The sequence below is a fragment of the Phodopus roborovskii genome, unplaced genomic scaffold (assembly GCF_943737965.1).
Source record: "Phodopus roborovskii unplaced genomic scaffold, PHOROB, whole genome shotgun sequence".
NCBI lineage: Eukaryota > Metazoa > Chordata > Mammalia > Rodentia > Cricetidae > Phodopus > Phodopus roborovskii.
Window position 1 is genome coordinate 25986903 of NW_026126571.1, and position 21690 is coordinate 26008592.

Sequence of the window (21690 nt, forward strand, 5' to 3'; positions counted from 1 at the left end):
CCAAAGAAACATACTTTGTCCCTGGAATCAGAGCCAGTGAAAGAAATACGCCCTGGCCCTAAAATGAGAGACAACGGGCTAATAAGGACCAGAGAAAGAAACACAGTTTACCCTGAAATCAGAGCCATCTCTGTGCCTGATGCCCGAAACTAACCAATCCCTGAGCAGGAAACCCTCTCCCTGGGAGGAAAACTCCGCCCCTAAGAAGCCCATATATATATATATATATATATATATATATATACAAATATATATATATACACAAATATATATCTACATATACAAATATATATATATACAAATATATATACAATTTGTATATATATATATAAGCCCCACTGCCTGTTCAGTTGCTGGCTGTCCTTTCCCACCCTGGCAGAGGCAGCCGCTCTCCTGGACTACTCCTTCCCAAATAAATCTCTTTCTCAAGAGTCTTAGGTGAAGATCTTTATTTGCTGGTGCAGAACATGAGAACTTGCTGAAACGTTCCCTTACCCAACTGAGCAAGGCCTAGAAGAAACTTGCTGGGATGTTCCCTTACCTGACTGAGCAAGTCTGTAGTAGAAAAAGTTAACAACTTTTCACCGGAGCTGGAGGAGATTGCTACAGGTTTTGCAGGGGCTTTCCTTTTAGCAGATTTAACATCTTGGGAAACAGCAGAGCACAGCAGGATTGCTATATACTGCAAGGAGATCATCCCCCACCACACCCCAGATTGAGTTAGCCTGGCTTCCTTATAAGGCAGGACACCGTTCTCTCCAGGGCTGACTTGTCCCGTTGCAGCTCCAACATCCAGAGCTGTCCTAGGTAGCCCGGCTTCCCAACAAGTCAGGATACCTTTGCAGCTCCAGAGTAGTAACACTCACCCTCACACTTTGTAGTGCAGAAAGCGGGCACTCAAACCGGGCACTCCCACTGGCTTACATGCTCCACCAAAGGCCACCTTTTCTGGTCCCTAGCCCTGCTTCTCGTGTTCCCTGTGCATACCCACAGGAGGTTTGTGTGAAGCCTGTGTGTGGGTGTGAACTGTCCATGTATATGGTTCAGAGTTTTTGTACGTGCTGCTAGCTTGTGAACCAGCTTTGTGGTGTGCTAGAACTTGTTAAAAAGCTTAGCTGAATTATCCCTATTTGATGCCTAATGGCCCTCCCACCTTTGGGTTCAGACTATTTGGTTGTCCTGTGCCCTCAGCTCTTCAATGGATTCATTAGAAGTTATGATTTTGAAGATAGCCTGGGTTTATCTTGGTCTTGGACTGGAAGTAATGCCTTTCCCTATCAGATCCCACTTGTGCTCTTGATGTAATTCACATTTATTTTGTTGACAAATGACCAAACCATTATATCTCAGTTGTTTTTTAGGGTGTGTTATATTGTTGAAAGTTACACATATATAATATATACATGCTTATTTTCTTTATTTTCTCTCTCATGTTTGTTCCTTTTTAAATGGCCATCATAATGCAAAGAAACAGCTAGTTAAGAAAGTGGATAGGGTTGGGTTCTCATTAAAGCCATGGAAACTACAGAGTAATTTGACCATAAATTGTTCAGAACATTATTCTAAAGTATATAATTTATTATGTTCTTCTGAGTTACTTTGACAGTGTAAGGTGTTTTGAAATTGCCTTTGCTCTTTGATTTTCATTCTATAAATAGTCATGTTCCTTAGAGAAAAAAATGTACATGTATAAAATATTCTTTGCTATTAATAGGCTTTCAGATAATAGGAACTCAATGACTTAAAATGCATTCTTAAGGAGACAAGGATGGTAAGCAGTATGCAAATGTGGTATGTTGCTTTCTTTAGTAGAGACAAATAGTCCTCATTATGTTTTGTTCTGTTATAGAAGATAAATTAAAAATAATACTTTCTCTGTTTAACTCCCATGACTTTGTAGCTACAATGGAGAATGGGATCTAGCTCAGAAAGCATTGGATGATATTATATACAGAGCCCAGCTAGAATTATATCCAGAGCCACTGCTGGTAGGTTCCTAGATTAAGTATGCAAATTTTTAATTTATAATTTTCAGTTTATAACTATGCATTGAGAAGTAATTTTAGCATATTAAAATGTCATGATTACTCATGCTTTGTTGTACTGAGAAATAATACATTTTAAAGCACTTGTTTATAATTTGGAGATTTAATTACTCACTTAAGATGTTTAACTGATAGTATTTTCTTTTGCTTATAAGAATTTCAACATATAGATACATCTGTCCATTAGCATTTAATACTGAGAAAGAAACTTAGCTTAGTATCTAACGATCACAAACCTCATGCCATTCATAAGTTTTAAAGCATAAGCATCTCTCTGACCCTCTTACTCCTTATTGGTGGGTATATGGATCATCATATAAAATACCTTGGGGAAAGTATTCTTTTTATAAACTTATTAACACTTAGTCTTATATTTTATCTAAAAGTAAATACTACAGCTGTTCATTTATCTTAAACTTTATTTTTCCTTTTAGGTTGCTAATGCAATAAAGGCTTCATTGCCTCGTGGTGCCATGAAATCTAGTAAGGAAGGTACAAGGTGTATTCAAGTTGAAGTCACACCAACTTCCTCTAGAATATCAAGAAATGCAGTTACCAGCATGTCAATAAGAGGTCACAGGTGGAAAAGACATGGTAAGAACTCTTCAGATTTGAGCACTGGTGGCTCTTTCACGTGTCACTCTGAGACTGTGGTGCTAGGACTTGTAACTTTAGGAAATAGCACCATCGTAACATGGAAAAGAAGATGCTGTCTCACCCTCTTTGACTCCTGGCTTCTCATCCAGGGGCAATAGACATTGAGGGGAGTGGATGGTCTTACCTTAGATATGGGAATGAAGAGTTGTGTAAAATTGTACTTACTGAAGTAGAGTAGGAGAGTAAGAAAAATACATTTTAACTACTCATGCATTTTAAGTTGCTATTCTTGAGTAGTTGAACACGGCCCTTACTGAATGTTCTTACTCCTCAGTCAGGAATTTAGCATGCAAGTTTTTTCACATTGGAGTAAAATTACCAGTAACCTACTTACATTCTTTCTGGAATCCCTGGCAAAGAATGCCATGCTGTTGATACAACACCAGGTGTTTCTATTTTACAAATTCATTTTCATTCAAGATTGGGTCAGTATTCCTTATCAGCCTCGTATTATTTTAAAATGTTGCTGGAAGTTAATTCCATTCACCCTGCTATCTCCCTGCTTTCCCATTTCCCCTCTTCTCTTTTAATCTACTGCTTATTTAATTCTTCCTTCCTTTTACATCTTCTCTCCTAGCAGTTATAGTAGCAAGTACTGGAGGATTAATACTATCACCTTCCTCAGAAGGAACCTTAGCATGGGAGTCAGAAAGCTGCTTCTTTGCCCCAAGTGAGCATGCAGTATGTGTTAAGGGGAAAAACCTACTCTGCCTCCTTCCTCCTCTACACTGAAATGAAAATTGCAGCTCAGCTTGGTAGTCTATAACGCTTATCAGAGTTCCCTCAGGAGAGAATGGGAAAAAGAAGCATCATAACAGATCATAACGCAGAAAGCTGATCCCAACTGAGAAGGCTTGCCATTTCCCATCAGACATGCTAAGAGAGAATATGCCGGAAAAAAAAAAAAAAAAAAAAAGACTGAAGTTATACAATTTAACCAATGATCATTTTTGATCCTACTCATTATTAAAATTACTATAGCCCTGAAGGTCCAACAGGGAGACAAAGGAGATGTTTGCTATTAGACAAATAGACGTACAAAATCCACTTAAAACTTGCCAACCCCAAACATACTTCATTTTCTTCAGTTAAGTTATGCTGTTAAATAGAATACATTACAGAACAAAAGTAATCTAATGAATATGTGGTACGCTAAAGATCAATGATTTTTGTCCAGCTTCATTGTATGAAAGTAGATGGAGATACAACAAACCAGATCATACTGGCCTTTATGGACATGTAGAAATAATTACTCTCAAACTACTGCTTCTGAAACGTGCAAGAAAGAATTCTAATTTCTTTTCTGTTTTCCCTCCTTACTGTTTAGATGGACATATTGGGAAGGGGGAGGTCATACAAGTTCAAACATGAGAGAAATATTGATGCTCGTGTGTGTGTGTGTGCGCGCGCGTGTGTGTGTGTGTGCGTGCGTGCGTGCACCTGTGTATGTGTGCATGTGTCCAGATATATATTTAATACAAAAAGATACATATTCTGCAACAAGATGGAAGTTATTTTTCAGAAACATATATAGGAAAAAATGACCAAAACAAGATAAAAGCCTATTTGTATATATTGTGTCTCTTATGCTTTTATGAGCCTGTGTTCCATTTTGACTGCTACTTGCAGGTTTGTACTCTTATTTCGGACTACAATGTCATTTAAAAAGCCTTTTTATTTCTTGTTCCTTTGTTTACTTAGCATTCACATCTCTTGAACGCCTCTTGTTTATGATAGCAAAAGTGTCATAGATGAGAAAGTAGAAGGGAATGATCTGTAGTAAGAAAAAAAGGCCACCCATGAGCAGATAGAGAATATGGATTAGCCTTATTTGTCACCTTCTGTAGTGTGTACTTCTTTTATCCACTGGGATATAATAAAATGGTACTTGTTTAGTCTTATTTGTCTCTATAGGTAAGCTGCAGTATCCTTTTTAAGGGTAGTTAGTCTTGCTTCTCCTTCTTAGTGAGTTTCTGTTGCTATAACAAAATACTCTAAACATCTCCCACTAGACCCCACTTCTGAAAGATTCCATTGTCTCTCCCAACATCACACTAGTAGCCTAGCATCCAGAACTAAATCATAAAGAAACCACGCCTTCCTAGAAAAGCACTCTTCTTGAAGTTACACATTCTGCTCAGATCTGTCCTTTCCTGTATCCTTTATCATGTCTGCCTGGACATATTTTTTTTTTCCTGGCTGTCTAGCCAGTACTTGATCTTGTGGAAAAGATGTTTATCATTATATACTTCCTAAATATATAGACAGTTTTCAAATTAAAAATAGATTTTAATTTTTCTTTATATAATTACATGTATCATATTTATGTAAAAATTTGCAACAAAATATAAGTAAAACATTTATTTAGAAATAGTATGAAGGAAGAAAAAAAGAAATAGTATGAAAGGACTTGTAGATTCAAGGGTGGCCCTTTTATATGTTGTACTGTGGAGGTCACTTCAGGTTGTGACTACAAAGACATTGAGAGTTCCTGTGTTTTGTGGAACCCTAAATATGCTTTCTGTTCAGCTCATCTTCCCACTCTTACCACAGCCATCCTCATGGGAGGGTGTGTTTCTTTCTAAACCTTTCACCTTGTGGTACAGTTAGCATTAGGAATCTATAACTACACTAGTGGTGGTGGAGCCTGGGAAAGAAGGCGGGAAAAGCAGCATCAGTTTTAAGGGATATCCTGTTGTTTTCTTTCTTGACTCCTTTGTTTATACACTGGTGAGAAAAACTGCAGCAATTCTCTTCTGTTAAGCCTTAGTTACTATTGCTGTTGCCATGATCAAGGCAACTTATAAAAGAAAGAATTTACTGGGGGCTTATAGATTCAGTAGGTTAGAGTCCATGACCATCATGGGGAGCATGGCTGCCTGCAGACAGGCATGGTGCAGGGGCAGTAGCTGAGAGCTCATCCCTGCTTCACAAGCAGGAGAGAGGGAGGGAGGGAGAGGGAGGGAGGGAGAGAGAACTAACTGGGAAAGGCATGAATTTTTGAACCCTCAAAGCCCACTTCCAATGATTGATCTCCTTCAACAAAGCCACATGTAATCTCAAACCATTCCACCAACTAGGGACCAAGCATTCAAGTATATGAGCCTATTGGGGTCATTCTTACTCAAAACCACAGTTGCTGTGGCAAAATACCCTGAAGAATGAGACTTAGGGGGAAGGGGCTTGATTTGGCTGACAGTTTGAGGGCACAGTCCTGCATGAGGGCAGTCACCGTGGCGGGAGTGTGAGGGAGCTGCTCAAACTATGCCCCCAGTTAGGAAGAAGGCAGGTGAAGCATGCTTGCTTGTTCTCCACCCAGGGTGTGGTGCTACTACACAGAGTGGGTGGTTTTCCCGCCTTGGTTAACCTGATGAAGAGACCATCCCAAGTCTTTTCCTTTTTTCTCTTGTGTTCATTTGCTCTTAGTGCTTCTTTGTCTGTTCCTCCTCGTTCCCTTATACCCGATTAGAAGGAGTGGGTGAATGAGCTTCTCCCAGGGAAAAAGCAGGCAGAACTTTCTTTATGTAACTTTTCTTTCTGTGTTTATAATTCAGGGAAACAGGCCGGTATGCCATGTAGCGTGGAGTTTATCTGAGTCATCAAAGATATAACAGAGCAAACAAATACATTCGGTTTTAGCAATTCATCACACTGATTCTTTTCTACTATTAGTATAAATTATTTTCCTGGTCCAGACTTGTGTCTTGTTTTTTATTTATTAATTTAGAACCATTTTAATTACTTGTAACAAAGTATTTTTGAGCTATTCTAGAATGTATTTCAGGATTCTCTGAAATGTCATGGGTGTGATATTCATTTCTTAAAGAATTGCCTGCTCACAGCTTGTGTTGCAATGGAAAGTATCCATGAAGGTGAAAGCGGCTTTAGTTGTAACATTTGCAAGCCTTCTAGAACCCAAATCCCTCCCTCTGTCTGGCTGCATTAGGACCAGTTTTCTCATTTGCTTGGTCATTAGTTTAACTTTTTATTTAAAGACTAGTGTTTTCAGGGCAAGTTCAGATTCACAGCAAATCTAAGCAGAAAGGATGTGATTTTTCATGTCTGCTGCCAGTCAGTGTCACCACGGTTCTGCTGACATCCAGCAGCACCATGGTGTGCTGGAAAGCCCTGGATTAACAGTTTGATCATAATTCATCCTGTTTCAACTCAGTAGGTAGTAACGGAAGGCTAATTTCCACAGATAGGTATTACGTTAGAGAAATCTATTAGACAATTAATTGCATGTTGATCTGATCTCCACATTTTTTTCCTCTTGTTTTAATAGTATAGTGAAGTACTTCATTCAATGCTGTGCCTTTCAAACTCTTCAAGTCTCGTTTTAAGTCTTTGAGAAGGTTTTAGTGATTCAATCTATGTCAGTGCTTAAGTTTGGAAATGGAATTTGCTTTGACTTTTCATAATGTCATGATTAATATCCTTATTTATATGGCAATAATTTAATTTTCAACCCTGTTATGGTAATTCAAGACAAAGATATTTTTCAAATACAGATTTTAAGTCACTTATATGTTGAGGCTATATAGAAACTAAAAGGTAGGTAGAGGAAAAAATACGATTAAAAAGTTAAATTAAGGATATACAGGTTGTGATGATAAAAAGTTAAAAATGAAAATTACAGTAAGAAAAATAAGCTAAATTTGATAAAACAGTAACATTATTTTTAAAACCCAAAAGGCAATTTTATATAAATATTTTCTTTAAAAGTAAAAATAGGAAAAAAAAAAAAAGGAAAACAAAACAAAGCATTTCTTTATGCTTTATTCTGTGGTCTTGAGAGTTTCTGTAAAGCCAGCAGAAGCTGCTCCTGCCTTTGCTATTCTGGGACCCTGTCCTCCCAGAGTTCCCGGCACCACAGTTCCACCGTGTTATCTGTACTTGACCACCCCGACTTTCCCTGCTTACCTCTCTTCCACAGCAAATTTAGCTGCTGTGTTTCTTTGTTTGTTTCCCACAACTACCACCTTTATGACTCATTCTTCCTCCACTTTAAAAGAAAAAAATCACCTACATGGGAATAACATAAGCTATTTTCTGTTTTCTCAAAATGATTACTGAAATAACACTGCCATTTTATATAAGTCCCCTAATTAAGTTAGGGGACTGACATATGGTTGCAAATAACAAGCACAGGCAAGTTTGCCAACTAGTATCTAATAATCCACTGAACTCCCAAGTCTTCATCTTGGCATCCTATCCTGTATATTTGTCCAGTGACGGGAGCAGTAAGTACAAGGCATTTTGTATACTTTGAAGTGCCACATAAGAGCTAACCAGCCAAAGGCTGACTAGTTCCTTAAGAATTGCTTTGTTAGATATCCAGTAATTGTGTTCTTAATAAGTTTATACTAGCTAATTGATGTTCAAATGATATCCCCTCCTAAAACGAACTTCTGAGTGTTCTTAACTTGAAATGAACGTGCTTATTTTGAGAGTACTGTCCAGCATAAGTGTGCATGTAATGCCAACAGTGTCTAATGTGTTTGTTGTTGCTGTGGAAATGCCCTCAAGTACCTGACATGTCATTATTAGAACCAGTATTTTTTAAATGTTGTTTAATACCTAGTATCTTACTTTATCTTGTTAATGTCAAAATAAGAAATAAATCTCACTTGGATTCTCAGTTACAACTATTTGCAAAGGAAAGTGTCAATAATAAAGAATAATGAAAATAGTATTTCTAAACTAGATCCTTTGAAGTTCAGCCTACTTTTGGCCCTAGCATATGCTAAATGCTTAATTTAAAAACATTTTTTGGTCTTCTTTTTAGTGATGGTAGGGATTGAGTCCCATGTGCTAAATCCCTAACCTTTGAGTTTTGGGGGTAGGATCTCTGTATGTAGTTCCTGTCTTCAGCCCTCTTGATACCTTTTTAATTAGTGGATATTTTTCATTAGTGCTACTTTTTAAGCATTTTGACTTAGAATATCCAGGAATACAAACTTGTAAGTTGTGAAAATAATTATAAATAAGAGATAATATGTGCTTGTAAATGTCCTAACATGGTGACCAAAAGCAATTACCTTGAGAATTTTAGAATATTTTACTATATGGAAGAATCAGATTAATACAATTTTAGATATATTGAGCCCAAAGAAAGCACAGTTGAAAGTTATTATATCAAGTAGTTTGATTAATTACAATTTTGGTTTATAAAATTATTTCTATTTAATAGATACCATGGTACTTAAAGCTAAGTGAAATAACATAGTTCAAAGAGACTTGTAATTATGTCATAAAAAATACCAGAAAAAGTGGTCTGTGTCATAATTTGCTCGGTGATTTAGTGTTCTCTTATTAGATGAGTAAAAAAGAAATAAGAAGATTCAGAGGCTGGGATATAGCTCAGTAGGTAAAATACTTGTCAGGCAAGCATCAGGACCTGAATTCAGGCCCCAGCACCTATATAGGAGCTGGGTTTGGTGGTGTGGGCCTGTGACTCCAGGGCTGGGAGCTGGTGTGGAAGACAATAGTATCCTTGGAGTTCGCTGGTCAGCCAGTCTAGCTGAGTTAGTGAGCTGCAGGTTCAGTGAAAGACTCTGTCTTTAAAAAAAGAACAAGGTGTTGAAGCCATTGAAGAAGGTATGTGACTGAACTCTGGCACACACATGAATACTCAGACACACAAATGCAAAAGATACAATATGTTTATAAAATAATTTATTTTAAACTGGCTAGTGCTGTAGATGGTGTTAATAAGTTTCTGTTGTGTATACCATGGATGAAGCAAGAAAGTAGTTACTTTCTAACTCGAAGAAATGTAAAGTCATAAATATATTTGTAGGAAAATATCTTTAAAATAATTGTTTAATAAGCATCTTGAACCACTTAAAATTGTCTCTGTAGATACTGGAGATGATAAACTCATAAATCTTGAAGTGGAGTGTTTGTTTTGTGAGTCTGATTTTATTACTTAATGAGAAAGGGCTTAAAAGGAGGGACATGAAAGCTGATAAGATTTTTTTTTTAGTATTTTGAAAAATAGTGATTATTTTAAACTTGGGAATTGGTTATTATCTGCGTTTGTTCTATCTCTGATCTTTCTGTGCTCAGGGAGCAGCCCTTTTCGCTCCCAGTCCATGTTTGCTTCCTCTGGGAGGCTCTGACTTCTTCTGAAGATTACTGGCCCAGGCTGAGCCTTGCCAAGGTGCTTCCTCTTTCTAGCATGAGTAAAATCTTGTGCTTAGTGTTTTGTGTTAAACAGTGTAACTTCTGTTGGGTTAAAATGATAATAAGGTATGCAGGTGGTTGATCCACATGCCTGTCCGTGGCTGCCTTTACAGTCTGAAATGCAAGTTACCTACTGCCTACACCTCACGTTAGAGCATTTCCACTTGGCTCCCTAGACTTTTCCTTCTAACCCTTAGACATCCAGTCATCTCTGCTTAGGACCCTTGACTAGTTCTTTAGGATGTTTGGCTGAAATTTGAATAACAAGAAGGCACCTAGTCTTCCTTCTTCCAGATTGTTCTGTGGCCAACATCTTTTCATCATTCACATCTCAAGTAACCCTTACACCAAGAAGCCTCACAAGGTGCACATCTGAAGTAGCCTGGCCCCTTATTACCCTGCTTACTGGCTCCACTGATTTTATTTGCATTTTTCAGCTATCCAAATTTGCCTTTCTACATAGCAGGAAGGACTAGCATCTATTATGTTTGCCATTGACTTCTCAGTGCCTAAAATGATGACTTACACATTATAGGTGCTCGGTTCATTGTAGTTACATTCATGGGCGAATGAATGGATGATTTGAAAAGTTTTAGGGTGAGCAATTTGTCCTTTCTTTTCTAATTGTTTTATTGATGTAGGAAAGCTGAAGTGAAGTGTGGTTTGTTCATCTATAATTTCAGTCAGTTAAGAGTTTTCATTTTATTCTTTCATATGTGTATAGTTTTCATAATTGCACCTCATTTAAAATGTTTGGTGCTTTGGTTTGTTTAATTAACATTTCAAAAGTTTCTCCAAATTCTCCTGGTAACTCTGGTATTTTAATAGCTACATAATATATATTTCACATTGAGCTGATAACTTATCATTTATCTGTATTCATATATTAAATAATTTGCTTCTAATTTTTCCTGTTATAAATAATACTGTAAAGTACAACCTAGTAAATACATAGAGGATGTTTCTCCATTGAATGGAATAAAATATAATCATTAAAAGACAATACTAAAGAATAAGAATTGCTCAGGCACCTTCTTTGTACCGTTTCTGTACACAGATGCAGGAAGGTCTACACCATTGTAAGTTGCAGATGATGTATATGCCTGTCTCTGGGGATTTAAAGCACTTTTCACAGTTACTGTCAAAGCTGTGTGATGAGATCTTCAGTTGTTTTATGCTGCAGGTTATTATTTCACAGAGAAGTTTCAGGAACCTCATCTCATACCATACTTTAGCTTATAAGGTAGTTTGAATACAAAGATATGTAAATTCTATTAATAGTTAAATTGTTTTTCTTAAAAATCATCACTGTTAGTAAGCAGAACAACCAGAAGGCAAGTAAGAACAGAACCTAAGGTTATTTTACCAGTGCAGATGCAATAGATATTGGATTTATGGAATTATGTTTGTGAGAAATCAGTTTTAGTAATGTCTGTAATTCACTTTACCTCTTTCGCCCCTCAAAAATCAAAAGAAATGTTTAGGGTGAAATTCTTTGAGTTGTCTTTGAAAACAAAATTGGAATTGTCTATTGAAAGTGTCCTGTGGCCAAGCATGGTCTGTAGTTCCAGCTGCTCAAGAGGCTGAGTGGAGAGAATCAGAATGGAGGCAATAGAACAAGAGTCTGTGTTCAAATAGACATACCAAAGAAGGACATTGTAATTTTAAAGTTTTTTTTTTTTTTTTTTTTTTTTTTTTGGTGTTTTGAAACAGGGTTTCTCTGTGTTGATTTGGAGCCTGTCCTAGGCCTTGCTCTATAGACCAGGCTGGCCTCGAACTCACAGAGATCCATCTGCCTCTGCCTCCCAAGTGCTGGTATTAAAGGCATGCACCACCAATGCCCACCCATCGTAGATATTCTTAAAGTTTAAATTTTTATAAAGTGTGTGTGTGTGTTTGTGTACACATATGTGTGTGTTTGCATGTACACATAAGAGGGGAGGGAGGCCTGCATGCCATCGTGAACATGTCAGGGTCAGAGGACAACTGTGGAGTTAGCTCTCCCTCCCTCCCTTCCTCACATGGGTATTGAGTTACAAAATCAGGTTATCAGGCTTGCATGGCGAGTACTCACTGCGTCTTGTAACCCTGAGTAAATAGTACTCTAACTCTCTTTATTTCCATACATGAAGTGTGCTTGTGTACATACAGTATACAATATAAAATAAAATAGTCTCAGAATTTTCTTTTTGATTATTTCAATTTTTTAATTACTTGAAGTCAATGTAAATATTTCTTTCTTGGATATAAAATAATCATAATTCCTTTTGCATACATTTTAAGTTCCAAGGAAAAGCAGCTCTTTTGTTATATAATTTATATTCCCTTAAAACATCTTCTATATAATTTTCTTACAGAAAAGAATAATTATCTCTCTTTAATTATATATGTCATTTTTTGGATAACAATAAAAATGAACTAGCTTATAAAAAGGGTTTTGGTGTTATTAAGCATTATAATAAACCTACATTTAGAAATTCCTACTTCATTTTTCTCAAACAAAGAACTTTTACTCTTTTCTTGCCATCGAAAAATTATCTTAAGCTGTGTACTATTTGACTGAAAGGAAAAGCTAACATTTTCCAAGCTTATCTTTTTCTTATCTTCTCCATTTTCATCTTTATTCATTTAAGTAATAATTTTATCCTGTATTAGAGAGTCACTCACTTCATTAAAAATACATTTGGGGGGGGGCTCAGGAAATGGAGCACTGTTCCAAAGAACCCAGGTTCAATTTCCAGCACCCACAGGGACACTCACATCCATTTCTAGCTCCAGTTCCAGGGGACTGGAACCCTCTTCTGGCGCACATAGCACTAAGCAAAAGTAGTGCACATACATGCACATACATGCAGACAAAATACATACAGAATAAACTTTTTTAATTTAAGAAAAAATAATGAAAAAAAATTTATTGTCCACTATATTCTATATACAAGTGTTAAGTTCCTAGTGTTAAGTATTTAACAGTGGCCAGTCAAAAATCAGTGTCACTATGGAATATACAACTAGGGAGACAACGTAATTGTAGCTTGTTAAAGGTGATTTTTCTAGAAGAAACAGAATAGGGGGAGGGCATATAGAATGTAGGCGTGTTGAGACTTGTGACTCGGTGATGCAGACAGCTACAGTGAAAAGTCTTTGAAGGAGTAAGATATGCCTGTCAGGTAATGGGGAAACCCAGGGCCAGTCCAACAGTTCTGGGGAGCCAGGGCCTGTCTCGAGAGTTACACAGTGGGAAATGCCAAAGACATGAAGGAAAGGATCATATAATAAATGCTTGGCCTATGTAATCATCTTTCTTTCCTACCTAATTTCCTGGAGAATAATCCTGCCTTTCTTGCGCTGTCCAGATAACATGCTCTTTTTGTGAATTTAATGAGTAATTTAGACAGTCCAGCTACCTTTAGAACAACCACATGTATCATTTAACCAGAGTTTGTTGTTTCAGGAAAGTGCTCACTCCCCTTTTCAATGCCACTTAATTTCATGATTTGACCTCTGCTCAGCCCCTGACTGCTGTCCTGATAGTGACTAATGGTTCAGTTGCCACTGCTACTTTGCTAATACTCTTCTGCCATTTCTCAGTTTCCCTGCAGATGCCCACTGGTAAATCGCCACTGTCAAACCATTAACTTCCATCAGCATATCTTCACAAATAAAACCAATTAAAAACAAAAGTAAACGACCTTGAGTTTATTAATTCCTTGTGTATTCTTCTAGAGTGTATTTACTGTGGCTCTTTGTTCAGCCAAAGTAAATTATTTGCCTTCTTTGAAATGACCAAGAATCTAAACAAATAAATTAAACATTGTTGGGAGATGGCAGAGAACATTCATTCAAGTTGATTCTAACAAATTGAGTTAGAATTCACTGGATATGTGAAAGAACATTTGAAACCAGAAGTCTCATTTCTTAGCCTCTCCCTTTAAACAGTTGTATACTTTCTGAACTTCAGTTTCCTCTTATGCAAATGGGGATTAAACGGCTACTAAAGAGTCTCACTATCATATTGTTTTGAGAATATAATAGAATATCTGAGAATGTGCTTTAAAAAAAATAGTGCCGCTGAGTGTTCCTTATTCTTCTAGAATTATGTGTAGCTTTTAAATTTTTTATAAAATTAAATATTACTTAAGTTTTTTATGCCTGGGTAGCTGCCAAAATTTTTGATTTGCCTTTTGGACTGGAGGTGCCTGTAATGTTTCTTTTTGAAGTGGCTTCTACAATGTAAATGAACAAGTCTTGGATGCTACCCAACAGTGCCATGGTGATTTTACTGTGTGTTGCCACGACCTCTGGCATGTACCTCAATGGAAATTGATTTGCCCTTACTTTTGATTATAGCTGTTAGCAGCTGGGAATAGGCTTGGTTGGCACGTTTACAGCGGGAGCAGCAGGGTGCTAGGGCCTCACATCCTTCAGCCTACCAGAGAGTGAGAAACTTGGTGTGGAGCGCCTGTGGCCACAGGTGTGTGAAGCACCAGTTTAGGGGACATAGTTGTATTGGCTCATGATCATGGCTGCAGGACAATAGGAGCTTTGAGGAGATGGGAAAAAGTGTTCCCTGTGTGTGGCTAGATGTGGGACTCAGGGCACCTGTGAAAATTCCATTTTCAAAATATGAAGGAATCAGAGCATTGATTTCCAAACTCAGCTGCATGTTAGTCACTTGGGAGCTCCAGACTTGTAATGACCTTCCTACCCCATACTACCTGTGAATCAGCTTGCTTGGTGAGAAAGCAGGCACCTGTGGTGCTCAGAGATGCCCAGGTGTCCTTGATGCTGCAAAGCTAGGGCCTCCTTAGGGATTTGCAGCAGTGGCCTCTGTTCTTTTACTGTATACACTGTCTCAGACTTTACAATTTGATTAGTCTACCTCTGAAAACATTTTGAAAGTCATTTTTCTCAAACATTTGTGTGCTAAATTTTCTTAAGGGTATATACTGTTTGGTTTTGATTTTAGGTGTTTTTTGTGGTTGTGGGGTTTAAATTTCACCACTGGTCCAGTTTTTTTTACATATTTATATTATTTTTACCATTTATTACAGATATTTGTCTGGATTTAAAGCACAAAATAAAGTCATATTCATTAGCTATGAGTTTTGTTCATTTTTTTTGAATTATAAGGACTGATCAAAAAACATGGGCTCAGTATGAACTTGAAGAAATACCTTATGCACATTAATGTTTACTGATAGATAAGATATTGAGTGTGTGAGACCACAATTAGAGCTGTGGGATTACTAACCACAGTGCCATGATTGAATAAGCATTTCCCTAAATATTATAGTTAAGTCAGGCTTAATGTAGTTAACAATAAATAAGAGGTGATGTGTACAAAAGGGATTTTCTGAGTGCTTTGGTTACCATTGTTGGCAAGAGCCGGAGTTTTTGCCTATAATCTGGAGCATCTACCTAAAGTTTGCATGTGTTTGGTTGGTCACAGTGTTTTTTAAAGAAATTATATTTTTGTTTATTAAAGATGTGTTTCATATTCCATGTGAATTGTGTGTGGAAAATGCAGAACATGAGCTGATGTTCCGCAGACTTTTAAAGAGCCAGAGCCCTTGTCCCCTGTACTATTGCAGGATTGTAAGTCATGGAACCACAGTGTCAGTGTTTGCCTTAAGTCACAACATTCAGTCATCCAGTTTTGTGAGTTTTGTTTTGTTTTGCATTTTCTTTTGTGTTGTCTTCAGCCATCATTTTGTCTTATCATCTTCAATTCTAGAGCAACCTGACAGCAGTAACGATGCTACTGAAGTGGGCATCCTTGTCATTCCTGAGATTAGTGTCACAAATGTGTCCGGAGAGAGAACCGGGAATGGGGAGAAAGGCAGAACACTAGGAGACATTGATGCCCAGCATATGCAGGGCATGCAGGAAACAGCCACAGACCCTAGAAGTGAGAGCAAAGGCTTGCCTGAGCTCAGGAGGCAGAAATCTGTAAGAAAAATGATGGAGGATGGAATGGCCACTGCTGGCAGAGTGCAGTTTTAGCAGAGCACTTTATAGCTGCACCCCAAGGTATCTTGAGGCAAGGGCACTGGTGCATGCCAAGCAACAGTTGCACAGTCACAGACGATTTGCATGCCATCTAATAAAGTGCATGAATTGTGCATTGTAATTTCTCAATGACTTTTAATGCTCTTTAGAATGATAACCCCTATGTGGTCTTTGAGGAATTTGTAAGAGAAACTGAGGCAGAAATTTGCTTCTGATATAATTTTCTGCTTAAGTTTTGGAACCAAAATGATTTTTGCCATCTTTTATATGAAGAGTAATGTGTATAGAATTTTAACAAGTTTTTAACTTGTGGTATTTACAGTGTGTGTGTGTGTATATATGTATGTATGTATGTATATATACATACATACATATATATATATGTTTTTAATTCTTTGAATATTTGGAATGGAGAATACAACCTTCTTTTTTAAAAAAAGAAAAAGAAAGACCTCTTTAAATGTTCTCCTGTTTTAACTTAAGTTCCTTGGTAGGAGCTATGATAGAGAGGTCGCCCCAGTTTATAACACCTAATGGTTTTTCTAATTGCTTCTGCTCTTTGCATGCATAATAGGAGAACTCTGTCTAAAAATGTAGTGGGGGATAGTTTACAGCATGCTTTTGGATTAATAATACTCTAAATCACTGTCATTTGATTGCAATGAACTGGTTTTCTTTGATATTTACAAAATGTTCCAATTTATCCTTTGATTTTGTTCTATAATCTATTGCTTTAAGGAATTCTGCTAAGGTACTGATTTAAATGTAATTGATTTGGTATTCTTTTAAAAGTTGCTTAAAATACTTAATGTTAATTAATCTTTGTCATCTCTCTGTTTAGGAGATACAGAATTAACAGGTCAAGAAGAGCTGATGGAGATAACTGAAGCTGACGAGGGATTTTATTCCAGGGCTGCGTCTAGCACCAGCCAGTCGGGTCTATCAAACAGTAGTCACAATTGTAGTAACAAGACAAGTGTAGGGAAGAACCAGAGACGGTCGGGAGGAAGCAAAGCTGGAGCAAAAGAGAGAGAAACTGCAGGGGAATCTTGCAGAGATCACTTTGCTCGCAAACAAACCCAGAGAGCCCAGAGTGAGAACCTTGAGCTTCTCTCTCTGAAGAGACTGACCTTGACCTCCAGCCAGTCCCTGCCCAAGCCCAGCAGCCAAGGCTTGGCTAAGACTGCGGCCACTGTGTTTAGTAAATCCTTTGAACAGGTCAGTGGTGTCCCAGTCCCACGCAGCCCCTCTCCTGCTGTTGGCTGTGTTGCTGGTGCAGATGCCCATAGATTTTCTGCTTGTAGTCTCCAAGAAGAAAAGCTCACTTATGTGTCAGAAAGGACTGAGCTTGCAATGAAGTATCAAGCAGGTCCACAGGGACCTCCCAGTATTAGCATCACTTTGTCTGCAGATTAACTTGTAACTTATTTTTGTCCTGTAAGCAGTGAAGCTGGAAAGATGGCTTTGCTCCTTTATGAAAGTACTGAGTCCTCATGCCTGGTCCTAGCAGGAAGCCTGTGTCTCGAGTTCTGATGGCTCCTTGGACTATGAAGGGAACAATGTCTAGTTTGCAGTAAGCTGAGGCATGGTCTTGTTATCTCTTGGGTACCCTTTTCCTCTTGGTTTGAGTTCTGTATTCTTTTCCTCCTCTTTTCTGTTGGTTGTTATTGTTGTTCTGAGATGGTCAGTGTGACAATAAATCTTACAGTTGTGGAGTTGGTTACTTCCTCAGTGAGGTGGTTTTTAACACCTCGTATTTTAGTATCTGTGTGTTTGCCCTGAGAAGTCAGAGTCTCTGTGTGAGAGGACTCGGCTGTGGATCCTGGACAGAGGAGCGAGTCCATGAAGCCACGATGACAAACAGGCATGTGAGAAAGCAAAAAAAGCAATGAGAGCATTGAGGATGTCAAGTGCCAGGAAAAGCTCAGTGACCACATCACCCTTCAGATGAGGACGGTTTGCTCACACACTGCAAGTTGCCTGGCAGGACAGGCAAAGGGAAGGTGGAAGGACTCCTGTTGGTGTCCTTAGAACATTAAACAGCAAAACTGAGATGGCTGGTAGATAATGTTTTGAGTGTTTGGTGTGGATTCCACAGGTGAAAGTCCCTTTGGGTCTCTAAAGTGTAACCAGCCATGAAGCTGATTGACTGTGCTGCTCGACTTAGTCTGTATTTTAGAGTTCAGAGCTCGTCACAGAAGACTTCCTGGAAACCACTGTAAATCTTGCAACACAGCTCCCACGATACCAGTGTCAAGCATTTAATAGTGAATCGTCTGCAAATGAAGGAAATACATTTCATCTACAAAAATGTGATAAAAAGAAAATGAAGATAGTGAATATGGACAAAGGACATTTGTGCGCTATCTTAGGATTGCTTGTGTTTGTCTTCTAAAGTTTAACATAAGAAAAGAAAAATGTACTTCTTGCTTGTGAGCTTCCAGTGTCCCTGTAATGATAGAGAAAGTATACTTCAGTTGCACACCCACCCCTGCCAGTCTATACCTAAACCAAGGAAGGTAATCAGGCAGAGGCTAAACAAATGTATCTGGCGCTCTTGAGAGCTCTGCGACTCTGGACGGACTGAAAGGCTCGGTGCCTGTGCTGTCAATGAAGCCGGTGAGCTTGGAGTGAGAGGAAGCAAGGTCAGCCGGGGAGACCTAGGAAGCATCACTTGTTGGTTCCATTGAGTCTTAGTACACCAAGGTCTCCTTATTTCTAGTCCCTAGCTGTGGTCACAGAATGTGCTTATGTTTCCCTTTTAAAACTGCACAAGTTGTAGAATGCAGCACATTTACAATTGAGATACAGTTTTAAATGCTTACCTGTCAGTTTCAGCCTAATTATTCAACATCTGAGGGTGTTTTTTTTTTTAGCATAAATAAGTTTAACATTTTAGTTTCAGTAACAGAATGAACTGTTGGCTTAAATTGTTCTCAAAAGTTATAAGTTAACTAGACAGTAAAATTGATATTGGAATGATTTAATAGTAATCTTATATACAGTTGAAAATGTTTGTAAAATGTCACTGTGAATTTCCTGTTGTCTTGTAATTCTTTAATGAAAAAATTTTCTTACGTATAGTTTCTAACAGTATTGATAATATTAAGAAGAAATTGAAGATTGTCATTAGGCAAGTTGAAGTGTTTGTTTAAGCATATAATAAGTGTAAAGAAACATTATCTGGCATAAATGAGAGATTAGGATAATGTTCAGCTACTATAATGAAAATTCATTTTAATATTGTTCAAGACATTTGCTACTCATGTGGTTCAAAGGTCATTGGTGTTACCTGGTATCTTAATAAGACTTCACAATTTTAGGGGCAGATTAGTAAATCAAAACTGGCATTTTTACAGGGTCCCAAAGGACGCTTGTGTGCATTCGTCTTTGTGAAGACAGTTTCAGAGTGCTTTGGGTTTTGTTTTGTTTTGTTTTTGTTTTTGGAGACAGGGTTTCTCTGTATTGCTTTGGAGCCTGTCCTGGAACTAGCTCTGTAGACCAGTCTGGCCTCGAACTCACAGAGATCTGCCTGCCTCTGCCTCCCGAGTGCTGGGAAACTGAGCCAGGCAATGTATGCCACCAACGCCCGACTCAGTTTTGGAATGCTAATCATTATCTAATATGCAGAAGTATCAGTGGTCTCACAGCCCTCAAGCACAGATATTAGACACTAGGTTGTCATAATCGTCACTGTTTTTAACAGCTAATTAACTTTCTAATAACATGACTTGTTACACCTCATTTTAAGTTCCTAGTCCTCTTATTTCTGTAATAAAAATGTAGTCTCTTCTGCTTCTCTTGTTGACTATGAATGAAAGCAGAGCCTCGGATGCTGCAGGTTTTAAGTGGGAAAGGCCTTGCCGGTTTTTCTTGGTCAGTTCCATTATGCACAGCATATTTGCATGTGTTCATTCTCTTTTACAAAATCTGTAACAGCTTACACCATGGAGTGAATCTGAATTTTTTCTCCAAATGATTTATGCCGATTTATTCTCTGGAGGGTGGGATTATGTTAACAATAAATTCTTTTATACTACTTTTGATACAATTTCAAGTAAGGATTGTATACATTGGAGGCTTTTTATTATAGTCATCAAAGTCAGATGATATTAACTATGGCAACAATTGTTATACTCATGACTCTTTCCCTACTCATCTTTCAAATGTGAAAAATTGAGTGGCTTTGTGGGTCACTTTGCTATAAAGGTGTTAAGTGCAGACATTTTGTGGATCCAAAGTAATGGCTTCCATTCCAAGAGGATTCCACACAAAGCTGGGGCCCAGCACCCCATAGTTCAGATCTAGGATAGGTTCTTGCATTAACCTGACCCTTGCATTCTTAAAGCTGTGCTGCCTGGACACTCCTGTGAAGCTGTGCCCAGCACTAGCCTCTGAGACCCATGTCAAGAGAGAAGAAGAGTAGACTTTCCCACTCGGGTGCCTCCCTTCCTCTCTCTCTTGGGAGCCTCCGAAGAGCACCCTGGCATCACTGGGACATTGCCTGAACTGTCCATCTCTGTAGCACAAAGAGCAGGGTTCCCCAACAGCAACATTTCATTGTCCTTTCAATTATAAAGCAACCACTCTGCAAATAATACTTAGGTGTTAAAAGTTGAGTTAAAGGGAGATCATATATATGTGTGTGTGTGTGTGTATGTATATGCATATGCAAAAGATCCCAATTTAAAGGGTCATAACTAAAATGTTGAATGGTAAATTATGGAAGAAAGTGTTTACTCTGAAACCTGATTTTTAAGCAAAGAGTTGAAGTAAGGCAGCTTAATGATTAGGTCTGTAGGCACATTAAGTGTCCATACAGGAAAAGCACATTAAGGAAGCATATATTAAGTATTGTAACAGAAAAATAGTTTAAAAACACAATGTTAGGCACTAAGGCATTGTAGATAGAATTAGCGTGCGGTGTTGTCTTCCCAGTTAGTCCTTTAGTGAGCACACGGTCCCACTTGCAGGTTTGCTGCAGAGTGCTGACCCAGCGGGCACTGAGGTGTGTGCCTGACCCTGCTCAAGGCTCTCCAGACTGCACGGTGTGCTCGCTCCCACACACTGTCACTGTGCACTGAACACTCTGAAGAGGCTTCTGTGTTTCACAGTAGCGTGCTAGTGGACACGGGTCTCAAGGGTGGTTTCTTCTCCTCTCCCCATACTATCTCTTGTTGGAGCTGGCTGCACCTCTGACCTTCCCTTCTGATCACGTGGTAATGCTAAACTCTTCTCTCAGATACACTTGTTTGTCATTGTATTCCCAGAGTTTACATTCCTAAGAATAAACACAACTTTGGATATTTTTATGTGCTCTCTATGTTTTTAAGGTATTAAATAAACTGGAGTTGAGTTTTTTGAAGTTTCGTACATTTGTATAAACATTCTCCATATGCAGTACTTTATACATGTGTTTACTCTTGTTTTGTTGAAATAAAAACTAAAAAATGATTTTCCAGATCATTTTTTTTTCTTTAGAAACTGCTATAAGAGCTTGGGTGGGCTGAGCCACTGGGAGCTGCTGGGGTTAGCTGGCCGGCTCACTCCTGGCTTCACGCCTCAGGATGAGGGACTGGGGGGCCTCAGTGTCTATCCGTAGATGAGCTCGGGGGGACCTTGAGGCAGTGGCTGATTAGGATTGCCTTTAACTTTAATGAGTCTTATCTCTTAGTGAAGAGGGTTGCCTCTAGACCTGAGCACAGGCCTTCAGGTGTGATGAGCGTTTGGTTGCTGCTAGCTTCCGGATGGTAGGGCACATCACAGTATTTTCATTTCTTGGCTGCAGGAG

At 38.3% G+C, this 21690-nt stretch overlaps 1 protein-coding gene across 3 annotated transcripts in view; it reads left to right on the forward strand.

The window, feature by feature from the left end:
• Window positions 1-21690, forward strand: part of Hycc1 (hyccin PI4KA lipid kinase complex subunit 1) — a 93535-nt gene that overhangs the window by 49336 nt on the left and 22509 nt on the right. Inside the window, exons 9-12 of one of the 3 annotated variants that reach the window (XM_051202889.1) lie at window positions 1901-1988; window positions 2480-2639; window positions 15625-15920; window positions 16741-16889. In XM_051202889.1, coding sequence (XP_051058846.1) covers window positions 1901-1988; window positions 2480-2639; window positions 15625-15893 — 517 coding nt within the window. In that variant the 3' untranslated portion in view covers window positions 15894-15920; window positions 16741-16889. Of the gene's footprint in view, window positions 1-1900; window positions 1989-2479; window positions 2640-15624; window positions 15921-16740; window positions 21265-21690 lie in introns of those variants that run through there. The other 2 variants (XM_051202888.1, XM_051202890.1) reach the window with 2 other exon arrangements.